The sequence below is a fragment of the Pagrus pagrus genome, assembly GCF_965226575.1.
Source record: "Pagrus pagrus genome assembly, chromosome: 17".
Classification (NCBI taxonomy): Eukaryota; Metazoa; Chordata; class Actinopteri; order Spariformes; family Sparidae; genus Pagrus; species Pagrus pagrus.
In genome coordinates, this window is record NC_140201.1 from 5,253,609 (window position 1) to 5,267,327 (window position 13,719).

At 44.2% G+C, this 13,719-nt stretch overlaps 1 protein-coding gene across 9 annotated transcripts in view; it reads right to left on the minus strand.

Annotated features, from left to right (window-relative positions):
• LOC311272731 (microtubule-actin cross-linking factor 1-like) overlaps window positions 1-13,719 on the minus strand; it is a 225,858-nt gene that overhangs the window by 12,451 nt on the left and 199,688 nt on the right. For all 9 annotated transcript variants that reach the window (XM_084379322.1, XM_084379319.1, XM_084379316.1 and 6 more), the window contains 28 exons: window positions 13,182-13,408; window positions 12,036-12,242; window positions 11,706-11,933; window positions 11,379-11,597; window positions 11,082-11,285; window positions 9,088-9,313; window positions 7,953-8,179; window positions 7,706-7,828; window positions 7,482-7,583; window positions 7,097-7,198; window positions 6,716-6,889; window positions 6,282-6,437; window positions 5,729-5,926; window positions 5,433-5,561; window positions 4,719-4,901; window positions 4,451-4,606; window positions 4,005-4,211; window positions 3,467-3,586; window positions 3,179-3,348; window positions 2,901-3,060; window positions 2,601-2,795; window positions 2,201-2,473; window positions 1,781-1,969; window positions 1,535-1,646; window positions 1,250-1,398; window positions 990-1,152; window positions 742-896; window positions 566-640 (listed from right to left, as the gene is read on the minus strand). In XM_084379322.1, coding sequence (XP_084235448.1) covers window positions 566-640; window positions 742-896; window positions 990-1,152; window positions 1,250-1,398; window positions 1,535-1,646; window positions 1,781-1,969; window positions 2,201-2,473; window positions 2,601-2,795; window positions 2,901-3,060; window positions 3,179-3,348; window positions 3,467-3,586; window positions 4,005-4,211; window positions 4,451-4,606; window positions 4,719-4,901; window positions 5,433-5,561; window positions 5,729-5,926; window positions 6,282-6,437; window positions 6,716-6,889; window positions 7,097-7,198; window positions 7,482-7,583; window positions 7,706-7,828; window positions 7,953-8,179; window positions 9,088-9,313; window positions 11,082-11,285; window positions 11,379-11,597; window positions 11,706-11,933; window positions 12,036-12,242; window positions 13,182-13,408 — 4,829 coding nt within the window. The remainder of the gene's footprint in view (window positions 1-565; window positions 641-741; window positions 897-989; window positions 1,153-1,249; window positions 1,399-1,534; window positions 1,647-1,780; window positions 1,970-2,200; window positions 2,474-2,600; window positions 2,796-2,900; window positions 3,061-3,178; window positions 3,349-3,466; window positions 3,587-4,004; window positions 4,212-4,450; window positions 4,607-4,718; window positions 4,902-5,432; window positions 5,562-5,728; window positions 5,927-6,281; window positions 6,438-6,715; window positions 6,890-7,096; window positions 7,199-7,481; window positions 7,584-7,705; window positions 7,829-7,952; window positions 8,180-9,087; window positions 9,314-11,081; window positions 11,286-11,378; window positions 11,598-11,705; window positions 11,934-12,035; window positions 12,243-13,181; window positions 13,409-13,719) is intronic.

The following is a 13,719-nucleotide window of genomic DNA, read 5'->3' on the forward strand; positions in this document are numbered from 1 at the left end:
ATACACCATGAGGGTTCATGATGTGAGGTGGACACACAAGAGAAATGCTGTGAAGTTAATTGGTGCCTGCTGGACAAGTGAAGACACAGCCAGTTAATAATAAACTGTCCATTATTGAAAACTGGGTCAAATAGTGTTTGCAAAGTAAAGTAAAGTTTGTATTTGGTTTGCGTTGATTCACATTGACTTGTTACAAGTACAGAACAAAATCTATGGACATTATTAACCAAGAATTAAATGTCAACAACAAAAACATCTGACTCTTGACTTTGGTTTGAAATTTAGTGTTTAAACATACATTTAGGTGATGTACTGTTGACTGAAGTGTCAATCACAGCAAACTACGCTAAATTACTATTGTATGTGACGGCACCTACTGAAGAAAATAGCCAACAATCATTTGCAAATCCTCTTTGACCCAGTTCTTCTAACAAGTAGACATCCACAAGTTGCAATCAACATTAACTTTTTTGTTTAACAATATCTTAAATATACATTACAGTTTGTTTCTTATTCTATAAATAATGTCCGTCTTAAACTGAAAAAAAGACTGAGCTGAACTTACCCGGTATTTGTTCTCTCCTATCTGCTCCACTTGAAACCTCTTGGCACATTTACACTGAGCCACCTGCCGAGTCACCTGCACAACAACAAAAAACACCATGTCAATGCTTATTGTATGAATATCCCATCATACGTATTTTCATAACTTCATATTTGCCTCTTTTTGAGTTTTCTTACCTCGTCCTCGATCTTATCAGCATCAGTTGTGGGTCTGTAGGCATCCTTGTTGGGGTGCAGGGCAGCAACAAACTCATAGTAATCGATGTAACCGTCTCCGTCTCTGTCAAAGATGTCTGCCACTGCTGTCATCTCCAGCTTACTGGTGGGAAACTCTGCAACGACAGGAAGTCGTACATCATTTAACATCTTAATGGCTTTAAAAACGGGTCATTTCATGACCAAACGTTTTATCACCCACAACTTACTTGATGCCAGGATGCCGTCGATAAACTCCTGCCGTGTGATCTTTCCATCTTGGTCCTTGTCAATGCGTCTGAAGAAGTCCATGACACGAGACTTCTTATGGTTCATCCAGCGCATGTACTTCTTCCTCCACACATCGAAGTCAAAGTTGGCAAACTCTTTGAGCTGGAAATGGATAAAGCAGAAGAGAATGTATAGTGTTAGAAAGCATGTGAGTCTGAAGTTTTTAAATAATGTCGAGTTGAGTTGAAAAGAACGATACCTCCTCCAGTCTGTCCAGGCCATCGTTGAGTTTGCGCTGGCGGTCAAGAGCCAGCAGCCAAACCTGCTGCCACCTGGCACAGAGCTGGTTGAGTCGTGGGTTTCCTCCAGGGACCTGCATGGCAGCCTGCTGCTGTTGCTGGTGTTTACCTGAAGAGGAAACACAGAGTTAACAAATCTTGTCACAGATGAGTAATCCGTTTCCAACACATGCACTCATGCCATCATGAAAAAAGAGTGGAAAGGATAATATTTGTCCACTAAAAGGTAAACATAGGTGACTTACGGGCTCCTCTCCTCTCAGCCAGGCTGCTGGGAGCCTCCGCTGGTTTTCTCTTGTAGGTCTTCGTCACTTTGTCGACATCTGGCTGTTTCCTCGTCATCTCCTCCATAAACATCTGCAACAACAAACACCAGCAGTGAGTAAGTGATGATGGACAACAACTGTTAATGGACAGAACAAACACAGGCAGGTTTGCATCAAAATACCCAAAACTATGTTTGGGTGTTTAGTTTAGTGAATGAAGCCCACCTGGTGTTCTGTGATGAGTGTTTTGAGTTGAGGAATGTCCTGAGGAAGCGGCTCTGTGTCTCTCTGGATCAATGTGGTCTCAGCCCATTGTAGCCATGACAACAGCTCCTCCAGCAGGTTGGCATTGTTCAGCACCTCGGTCAGAGCCGTCTCCAGTCGCTGCTCGTGCTGCTTGGCCCACGTCAGCACCTGTAGAGAAAAGGTGCTGATTAATATAAGACATTTCTTTCTTGTTTGTCGTCCCTCATTAAAATATGTTCTTGGTTAAATAAAGGAATTTAGGTCTACCCAAAGCTTCAACCCTAAAGTTGAAATGATAAAAGATAAGATTCAAAACAACAGTTAACCTAAGATGTTAAATAATTACATAAGCAAGTATCTAACGGATTCTCTACCTCACCACTACCCTCCCTTCCTCACCTCCTCGAAGCGTGCCCTGATGATGGTGATCCAGTGTTTGATGGTGGTGATTGAGTCTGGGTGACAAACAGTCAGGATGCCCTCTCCCATGCCAGCAGCCTTGTTGACATCTGCCCTCTTCTCCTCCACAGTGCCCATGAAGTCACGATGTGTGTGCAGCAGCGCCTGCAGAGTTTCTGCCTCTTCAGGAAGGACACCACGGAAACGAAGCGTCTGCTCCGCCTCAGAGAGCCACTCCAGAAGCATCTGCACCGCCGTACGAAACTCCTCTGCCTAATAGTTAATGGTGGATAGAAGACAGGGAGAGGTCTTTATTAAAGCCCTGTGCATCATTTGTTTAAAGGTTTGACGTTCAAGGAAATATTAAACTTTAAAACAGCAGTGCAGCTTTTTCTCTGACCTGTTTGAGGGCCAGCTGAAGGCGGGTTTGCTTTGTGACTGACAAGGCACACACTGTATCCCAGCGGTTGCTGAGCTCCTGAAGCTGAACTTTGACCCATGCTGTGTCATCGCGGCCAGTATCCATCAGCTCCCGAGCTGAGCGCTTCAGAGCCTGAACACTGCCGGTTCTCTTACCAAGCTCCTTTTGGAAAGCCTGCAGGGTTGGACAATAGACATTAAATACAAGAAGTAAACTGCAGTTATGGGTGGTGACAATGTATTTATTGTCTTCTCATATAGTTCTGTTTAGTGTGCACACCTTATGTGAATCCATGAGGTTGGACACCAGATCCAGGTCTCCATGGACGGGCTGGTCTTCAGCCAGCTGGGGCTCCACCCGGTACAACCAGTCCACCAGGGCCTGGAGAGCCTCTGCAAACTGTCCTGAGAACAGCAGAGCCTCCTCCAGCTTGTGTTGTCTGGATGGAGGAGAGAAGACACATAGATGTCATTAATCATATTTCATCTTCCACATGTCACAACTGTAATGAACTGTTGGAAAAGTGAGTTTCATTGCTCATCGTTCATCCTCTTTACCTCTCTACACTCTTGCCACAGACGGTGTCCCACTTGTCACGGACCTCTCCCACCAGGTGGTCCAGTTTCTGGGTGTCTGCGGGCAGCTGAGCTTTGTCCCTCATGGCCTTTCCAGATCTTACTGTTGTGTCATAAACCGGCTGCTTCGACCCCAGTGCTTTCTGGAACTCCTGTACAGGCCGAGAATGAAAAAGATTTGTATATGAGAATACAACGAAAGATCAAAAATTAAAATACTGACCTCATGGACTTTTCTATACATTTGCCTATACATCGTGCATAATGTACCTTGTGTTTGGTCAGCTGGATTTTGATCTTGTCTGGCTCGTTGGAGATCTCCAGCTCTGAGTCCAGTCTTTTCTCGGCTTCTTCTAGCCAGTCTGTCAGCTTCCTCCAGGCCTCGTGGAACTGAAGAAAGAGAGTTACAACATTTCTGTTTAATATTCTAATACACACATACCGACTTGATGAAAAACTTTCCCTGTCCTGAAAAATTAAATGCGATGTTCATAATCTGGATTTATGATCATTTAAGGAGCAAAATTTCTGTTATGCGTATACAATTTAGCTGAAACTATCACCGAGAATGAATGAGAGTGAGTTAAACTGCAGAAGCGAGATATTTTAGTTTATAGTCTAAATCACAACTGCTATCAGCCAGTGGCAGAGACGCTAAGACCGAAAGCCACTTATTGTAAAATATCCCATTAAATGAAAATCTCAGCTAGTATTTTTGTCATCAGTATATTCACAGTACGCCCTTTGTCTTTAGGGACAACGTCAGCAGTTTTTAAATCACGTGTTAGTATGACTATCAGTTCAGTACCTGTTTGGCACGTTTACGGGCCTCATCAAGGTGTCGGCCGCGGTCCAGTGACCTCTGGACCAGCTTGTCCCAGCGAGCCTGGACGCTGAGCAGCAGGTTTTTGATGAGTACGACGTCCTGCTTCAGGCTGGCGAAGCGAAGCTGAGAACCGGCCTTCTCCAGAGCCAGGACCTGCTCTCTGTGGGTGTTCACTTCATTCACAAATACCTGGGCAGACACAGATGAGAGTGCAGTATGTGTTAATGTAGAATTTATTATCTCAATTTTAACAGCAAGTAATGACAATGACAGCTACTCTACTGCTACATTTAAAGTTGATGTCAAACTTTGCAAACAGAAAATAAAATTGACAAGAGTGAAGTGTTTACATAACACAAAAACCTGGTAAATATCCAAATAAAACTGCATCTTAACCATGTTTCTAGTAACAGGAGCATGTTTAGTACCTTGTGCTCATCGATCTGGAAGAGGACTGTGTCCAGTATGAGACTTGGGGGTTGGGCCATGTTCAGGGTCTGTTCTGCCTGGGTCAGCCAGTTGATGGTGTCCTGCAGAGAGGTCTGGAAACCTGTTGCCAAGGAAACGGCCTCATCCAACTTTGCCTGGAAAGTTCAGAGTTTTAAGTTAAGTAAGTCTCTCACTAACAGCGATTATAAAAAAAAACTACAGGACAGGACAGAGTAATAAAACATTCTCCCTGTATCACAGTCTTACCCTGCGGTCGTCCATCTTGGTGTTGAGGCTGGCCCACTTGTTCTGCAACATGCCGAGGTTCTGCTGGGTCTGGGTGGTACCAGGTCCTGCCTCCTCTCCTCCACGAGCCAGCAGCATGGACTCTCCCTGATCCAGCAGGCGGTGGTACAGGTCTGCTCGCTGAAGCAGCTGCGTCTGAAGCTCCTGCAGGCAGAGAAGACACAAATGTGAGTTGACACTCTGGCTAAAAGTTTTTTCCCAAAAGTTTCATAGTCAACATATACCATAAGTGTCTCTCTGTGTAAATAGAAGAACATATGTAAGCTAATACTCTGAGCATCTGCTCAATACATTGCTAGTAAAACTTTTATGTACTTTACTAAAATCCCTTTATGACGATAAAAAAATGCCTGGATGCTTATATTACAATACATTACATTTTTCAGCTGATGCTTTCATCCAAAGCAACTTAAAATAAGTGCATTCAACCATGGCAATACAACCTGATAACTGCAAGAAACTGAAGATTACAACACTGTCTTATTTCATACAAGACTGTTTGTTCTACAATAAATTCTCTCCTGAGAAATTTAACCTTCATTAAACTGCGTGGCATTTACAAACAGCATCTCATGTGAGATCAATGCCAAATGAAGCAGGATCGCAGAAAAGGTGCATCGATGTGTATTGTGCATGATTCTCTGAGCATAAAGGTGTAATGTGATTCTCTGTTACCATGTGTTGCTGTAGCTGCTCCCTGGCTGTTTCAGGGAGACCGCCTGTTGGTTTGGCAGCAGACAGCTGGCTCTCCGTCCTACGCAGCCACTGGAGGAACTCCTCCAACTCGCCATGGAAACCTTCAGCCTACACAGAAACAAGCGAGGGAGGAGGAGAAACAGGTATAGATTATTTTTTTAAGCCAAAAAAGATATCATGGGAAAGTTACTGCTTTAGCTGATATTATTTTATTCATAAATTGTGTTGCTATTAATTCTGCTTTTAGTTTCTTTTTCTAACTCTGTTTTCTTCACCTGGTGCAGAGCGGCCTCCAGTAGCTTCTGCCGCTCCTGGGTCTTGAGCAGAAGGCTCTCCCAGCTCTGGTTGAGATGATCCAGCTGGTCCCTCAGGTGGCTGGCCTCGTCACCAGGAGAGGACTCCAGTAGCTCAGCGGCAGCATTGTTCACAGTCTCCACCGTGGAGTGATGGGATAGCACATCATTACGCAAAACCTGGGACAGAGAGGAAATTAATTACACAAAATTAGATTAAATATTGAGATGGAACAAGTAGTGCAAGAGCAGAGATGAACAGAAGTTTTGGAAGTTAAAATAAGAATGAAGGCCAACATTTATTGAGTGGCTCGCCAAAGAGAGGAAAAGAAAACACAGGACATGGCCAGGTTTCAGAAGCCGAAAACAAAGTATAGCCGATAGTGTGACAGCGAAACAGTTACTGAGTTAAAGACTTTTGTAAGGAACAGTGTCCCTTCAAACAGGATAATTTACAATGTCAACCTGACCAAGAAGAAGTCACAAGGTAAGAAAACAGATGAGAAGTCTCAGTTTGTAAGGAGCAGAGACGTACGTGGTGTTTCGCCAGCTCGATTTCGATGGCCTTGGGGTCAGAGCTGACTGGTCGCTGTGTGTCCAGAGTGGTGTGCGTGTGGTTCAGCCAGGCCTGCAGCTCAGACAGGGCATGCTGGAACTGACCCAGGGCCAGCAGGGCAGCCTCCAGCTTGTGCTGTGGTGGACAAAAGACAGAAGGTCGGGCTTAAAAATAGGAACTCAAATATTTGGACTGCAATGAAAAGCAACTGTCAAATACATGCAATACTCCAGAACGCCAACAAAGACCAACATCGACCAACATTGACAACTCCCAAGGGAAACAGTGGAGTAAGTGCTCGAGGTCAGCTACAGAATATCATGTCCCTAAAACAGTTTTGTTCCCACGTGTTTCCCAGAGACAACTCAGTGATGTAGATGATAACTCTTGATGCCCTCACGTGGTGTCGTTACCTGTCTTTGGGTGATTTTATCCCCCAGGTTTTCCCAGAGATGTCGGAGCTCGGTCAGCGGCTCCTGGATCATGTCTCTGTCTGTCTGATCAGAAACCTTCTTCAACAGCAGCTCCCCCTGGTGGCAGAGCTTCTCCATGTCAATCTGCTGCTGGTAAACCTCCACCTTGTACTGCTGCTCGGGGTGAATGGAGGGATGAGAGGAGAGAGTGGTAAACAAAGGAGAGAGTAGTGTTTTTGTTAAAAAAAACATAAATAATACGTATCATGCAAGAGATCTAGATCATATAAAAACTGTTTTTGAAAAACAGCAGTGTGTTAAATGTGTTCATGATTAAACGATTTGTTCAACAGGAAGGAAATATCAGACTCTCTTGCCAACCTTGAGCTCTTCGATTTGCTGTTTGACAGTTCCCAGATCCGTTCCCACAGTTGACATGTCACACAGCTTGATCACTGCGTTGTCCAGATAGTCGAACATAGACTGGAAATGATAAAGAAAAACATTATTGAAAGCTTTAAACAAAATTAAATTAAAACCAAGATCACAGTTACTACTAAGTATCATGTGCATCATATTCATGTCTCACTGAAGTAAAAGTGTTTTGATGATATCGCTGCAACATTACACATTGGTTTATTTAATTACAAGTACACACTAAAAAAGAGAAAGTAAGCTAAATAAAACAGATGATCAGTCCTCTTACCCTTGATAAATAAAGGCCCAGACAATCATAAACATAGACTAGTTACTGTAATGTACAAACCTGCAGTGCGTCCTGATACTGCACAGACGCCGTCATGGCCTCCTCCAGTCTCTCCATCCTCTCTCTCCATGTCCGGTTCAGGCCCTCCCAGGCTGCATTCATCTGGGAGAAAGACAGGAAGACAAAGGAATTATGTTAGTGGGTCAACATGAAATAGTACCAAACAAACAAATACTTTTAATGTTTTCAGAAGCAAATGACGGCACATGGTATTGATTTCTCACCTCATCGATGGTCTTCTTGACCTCAGGTTTCTCAGTTTCTCCACAGGCAAAGATGAGGTCAGCTCCGAGGGTCCTGACAAACTCCAGCTCCTCCCTCAGACCATCCGTCTCTGCCTTAATGGCCTAGTTGAAGGTTAGAGAGAAATCATATTTACTACAAACAGTGCATTTCTGACACTCTATTATCTCCTCTTTCTCTCTTCTGCCTGTCAATCACTATTCACTCACTCCCTCATGTCCTTCATACCTCAGCAGCCTCAATCTGTTGTTTGATGAGTGAGGGGTCGACACCAGGGTCCTCCAGCTCTTTCACAATATCTTGGGAGTCTCTGAGCGTGCTCAGTAGCGCCGCCACGTCAGCCCAGAACTTTCCTGACAGGTCCAAGACGTCGTTCAGCTTCCCCTCCCTCTCCTCGGCTCGCTGCCGGATCTCATCCCACAGGGAGCGGAGGCGCAGGAGGCGGGAACGAACAGCTGAAGGAGTGAGGGGAGAGAAGTCAGTTTAAAGAGGATGGTAGAGAGAAGTTGAAGGGATCTCACTGGGCATACTGGGAAATACTTCTTGGTCATCTAGTCTCATCTATTTTAGATAATTTCAGAAAGAGTCTAGTGTCTAGTCCTGGTAAGTTGAGTCTTTCATCAGTGCACTCCCACTATCTCTGCACACTGAGGCCTTTCATTTCCACAAAGTGTGGCAGGCTGTAGGGTATCAAAGCACAGAGTTCTTCAGTGGGCGACATAACAAAGACCTATGTGTGCGTTTTGTCTCACCATGTGGTGGCGATGGAAGAAATATGCAGAACTTCACTGCTGAATCTGTTCCATTTCAAAATTCGACAAAGTCTGCTCACTGGCTTTGTGCCAGGAAAACAGTGACTGACTTTGGCAAGTTGATTGTTCGGTCAGTGAGCTAGTTGGACTGGAGCCAAAAGTATTGTAAGACTTTAACATTTTTCACCCAGATTACAGAAGCCTGTTATGTGTGCCGCTATGTTCTGACCCACTCCAACTTCTGTTGCCCTTTAAACACTAAAAAGAAAATCAGATTGTGTAATATTTTGTTCTATTTATAGCCAGTATTATCATTGCCACACACTGAATGCTTACAATGAGAGTTGGCAGCCCTGTTTAGTTATTAAGCTGTTAAGTTGTTTGCCCGATTAAAGTATTACAAGATGGATAAAAGCATAACTTGGTCCCCCTCTTAAATAGTTGGCTACATGTACAGCAGCTCATCAATGAATGGAACAAGTGCACCAAGAGTGAACTTTACATACAATAATAGCAAGATAATCCATGTCTGTGTAAAGCCCCTCATCCTGTCTGTCAGTTTGAATGTTATTTGTCTGTCATTCACTGTCAGACACATCGTAGCAACTCACCCTGAGCAGCAGGATCGTCGTGAGCGGCTCGTCCAATAAGCTCCTCTCCGCGGGCACAGAGGGCAGAGAAGCTCGGTAGCAGTTTGTCCAGCTCCAGGCCCTGGGCTCGGTGCTCTCCCAGCTGCTCCCTGATCTTCTCCACCTCCGCTGCCACCGAGGGAGGCTGCCGCAGCCGCTGCACCGCCCCCTCCAGGGTCTCCAACAGGGGGTCCATCTTGTCGTGAAACTGGGGACGGAGAATTGGAAGAAAAGTATTACGAGGAGGAGGAGGAGGAGGACAGAGTGGGTTGAGGGGGCCGGGTTTGGGTCTCTTGAAGGCTGGCTGACATTTTGAAAGTGAGAAAATACTGAGATATCATGTGGGTGTTCAGCCATCTGTGGCACACTGCATTAACTTTAAGGCTTTTTTTATTATAACTGTTATCAGATTTCAACAGAGGATGTTGACAAGCCTTTACAGTTCTTCAACAGTATTTAACATCTCAATATTGCACCTTCAGCATGTCAGCCAGGTTGTGTAACTCTGACAAATCTGGACTTGATCTACCACACACAGGGAGCTGCTAATCCAAGACTCAGGACATGGTACAGGTTCTAGTGAGTTGTTGTTGTGGGAAATTAAATTGCTTGATCATGACATACTAAAACAAATCTCATCTAGCCACGAGGGGAAGATTTTGTGAGACAAAAGGACAACTACGACTGGTTTCAATGACCTAAGTCAAGCCTAGTCATTACTGGAAAGTATGTCTCAGTTTTCAACTAGGCTTAATTTAAGTCTACAAACCGACACAAAAAGGAAATTTCCCAACAGATTTTATTCAGGTTCTTTTGTCACTCAGGGTTGGCAGACACATGGTTTGGTTCTTGTAGATCACTTAAATCATAAATAAGATTTAGGTGAAAATCTCAAGCTTTATGAATCGACTGGAGAAATTATAACTTTGTCTGGTTAGATTAGTACTTGATTAGTGATTGATTGGTACAATATTAGTCCCTCAGTGTCGATTCATATTTGATTTGTTGACCAACTCATGTGGTCCAACCGCTGCCTGAGTGCCGGTTAGATGTTGTCTGTCAGTGTCTTACCTCTACCAGCTGGGTGATTGCAGTGAGCAGTGACGATGGAGAAAATGATGGTTGGGGGGGTGCAACACACACAGCACATCCACAATGAACGAGGGATGGGATGGAGGGAACGGGTTGCAAGGATGAGGGGTGGACATGATGAGGGAGATCAGGGTTAAGTTAAAGGTTGAGGGAGGAGAGACGAGGATGTGGGTGGTTTAGGATGAAGTGAGGGATGAGGACAGAGTGGAAGTGTAGGTGGAGGAGAAGAGGGAGCGATACATGAGTTGGTTTGAAGGGGGCGGAGGGTGGAGAAACAATACAATGAGTTAAATCAGAGACATGCATACAGTGCAGACAGGAGATATCGACTCGAGTGATTCAATGATGTCTCATGGGATGAAGTGCAAAGAGAAGGTATAATATGTGTAAAGAAAACTAGACACGAACACCGATAGATATATTTTAGCTTTTGAGAATATAATATAAACATTTTCCTGTAAAATGGAGTAAAGAAAAACGTAAAGAAAACATTAAATTCAAATAAAACTTGACCTCACAGGATAAATCCTTATTACCATTTAGTTTAGGGCAAACAGCAGACAAAGGCACAAACACAGACATGCTGCTCAGTAATCACATCAGTCTGTTTTGTCTGGAGCTGCAGACTATCTAACAAGCTGTAAACAGACTGGGCCAAACATAATTTACAAATTACAAGGTCTTCACTCTGCAGTGGGAGGCAAATTGGTCTGTAGATCAACAAATTAGTTCACCCACAAAATGTAATTTAAGTTTATTGAATTAACTTTCACACTACTCTTGTTGAAGTCTTCTGACTTTCTGGCACCAAAGAAGACTAAATAATAAAACTTATTAGATTTAGGTTTGCGGTTATAACAGTGAATTTGTCCTCGGTGTCGTACCTGTGCAGACTGGGACACTGCCTCGTCTAGGGCTATTGCACGACCTTTAACCCCCTCTTTGATGGCCAGGTAGCGTCTCTCTGCCTCGGTGTAGCGCTGTATCACAGATGCCCCCTCCTGGAGGCTGAGCTCGGCCAGCCGGGGTCCAATCTTCAGCAGCTTGTCGATGTGGGGCTTGTGCTCTGCGATAGACTCCCTGAGCAGCTGGAGAGTAGGTGAAAGGATGGAGAGGGAATTAAGAACATAACCAAAACACTTTTGAGTTGGTGACAGTAAACAGAATTTTTTTTTACTTACCCTCATCTGGTCCTGTTGCAGTCGAAGAGCGTCTGTGTCGATGGCTGGTGGTGGCAGCTGGGTGATGAGTGTTTCAGTCTCACCCAACCATGGCTCCAGTTCCTCGTAGGTCTCCCAGAACCGAGCGACCAAAACCTGAGCCTGCTCCAGGGCTGAGAACCGCTCACTATGGTTCTGGCTCACTGCATCATAACGAGCGCTGAGAGAATCTGTCTTCTCCTGAAGAAAAAGACAAAATTATTAGTGCTGAGAGCCTGTTGCTGACTAAATGAATTTTCAGTCTCTTCCTCTCAATTCTCCATCTCCCCTTAACCATCAGTGACTTACTATCAGTGCGTCCTTCTGGGCATCACTGCAGGTTTCCAGGATGTCGTCTCTGGTGCTGAGTAGCTGATCCACGGTGTCTTTGTGCCGGATGATGTCGATGTTGAAGGCCCTTTGTACTTGCAGCTGGGCCACTGTCACGTCAGGCTCCAGGCTCAGGGGCCCCAGAGATGCCAATTTACGCTCTGTCTCCCCTACCCAGGCCAGCTCTGCATCCACTGCCTCCTCATACTGAAAGGAGAAGTCAGTGTTTAGTGAGTTAAAGTGCTCACAGTAGAACAGACGAATCGAAAGATAACCAGCTAAACATTCAAGTCAAACTACTTGCAGTACCTGCTGTGACCTCTGGATGGCAGCTTGTACCAGCTGCACCCGCTGTGTGATGGTTTCATCAGCCTGGCGGTAGCGCTGGTTGGCATCAGCGACGAGGCGGTCCAAGCCCTCACGGGCTCGCCATGGCACCAGATCTAACAAGGCGCTTCCCACCTCGTTGACGGTGTCCAACACCAGGCGCTTCTCTGCCGACACTTTCTTCAGCTCCTGCAAAGGTAACCGTAAAAGATTAGTTTTATAAGAGCAATCAAGTGTAAGATTTGCTTACATTTGGACTTTTAAAATACAACCTAGTATACATATGTAAAGCTTCAACAGCTCTGTTGCCTGAGGTTGGGTTACATTTCAAGAGCAAATGTGCTGTAAACTGAAAACGCATTGAATGTTAAAAGCTGAAAATGTCATTGTAGAGTGATAAAAACTATAGCAATGATTTTTTCAATAGTATTTTTAAGTTCCATGTTACTATGGCAACTTGACTGCCCGTGGGTTGAAATTTGAACAGCAGAAAATGTCATTACAGACCGGAGATTTCATGAAATAATTTGTTCTTTTCAAACAATTTGTACAACATTATCTTTAAAAATAATCCCTTAAAATCCCTGAAAGAGTTCAGTCCGTCACTCGAGCTCAAAATTAATCATTTAGTAAAGCAAAGTCTACAGTTTCAAAAAGGTGGACATAAGAAGAAATAATGCAAATGAACAAGCGCATCTTGGCCAGTTAAAGCAAACCAACAGCTGAAATGAGCTCCTTTATGACACCGAACCATGAAATCTGGTGTGTACAAGAGAACAGACGCAACAGATAGACGTTCATGCTGTTGTTCCAAACATTCACCTTAATTCAAGTGACTCACATCCAAAGTTAATAATAGGCCATGAAGCAATGAGTGTAATGTGAAATAGTGAAATGTATATACCATCACATCTAAATACTGTAACTTAACTGTAGTAATTATGAATGTTTCAAGGGGAACAAAAACGGGTTGCTGCTTGATCAGTGTCTCAGTTTTAACGATTCAGTGTTTTTTCTTCGAAATCATTGCATAAATAAGGGGATATTAACAAATAGGTATTGATCTGTATGTCTAATTCCCAAAGGACACAGGCATAACTGCAACCATCTCTCTCATACTCCACCCACCTTCTGTCTTTCCTGGTATGAGGGTGTGGCGTCGGGCTCTACATTGTTGAGCTCAGCCTCCACACCGTCCAGCCACTGGTTGACGTCGTCGTGGGCACTGGCGAATCGTGTGGACAGCTGCAGGGCCTGCTCCAGGGTGCGGAGGGCCTTGCTGCTGCCGGCCGTCATCTCAGCGTAGCGAGACTTGATGCCGTCAAGCTTCTCCTGGATCAGGAGAACTTCCTCGCCTGCGGGAGGACAAAAGGTCAGGTCATGGACTGATGCTTTTATAAATGTTATCAGTGTGATCAGGAGTGTACAGAATGATTTCATATGTTAATCTTAAGGGATTTTGTGATAATAGACAAAATATATGGATTTTGTGATATGTTTACTGTGACTGATCGAAACACACTCAAGTCCAGTTCCTTGTATGTGCAAAATTTCAATCTTAATTTCTTATATAATTTCTTATAATCTATTCCAAACACACTGTTAAATCTCACAGTAGGCTAAGGTTGACAGTTCAGCAAACCTCTCACAGAAATAACATTTGCCT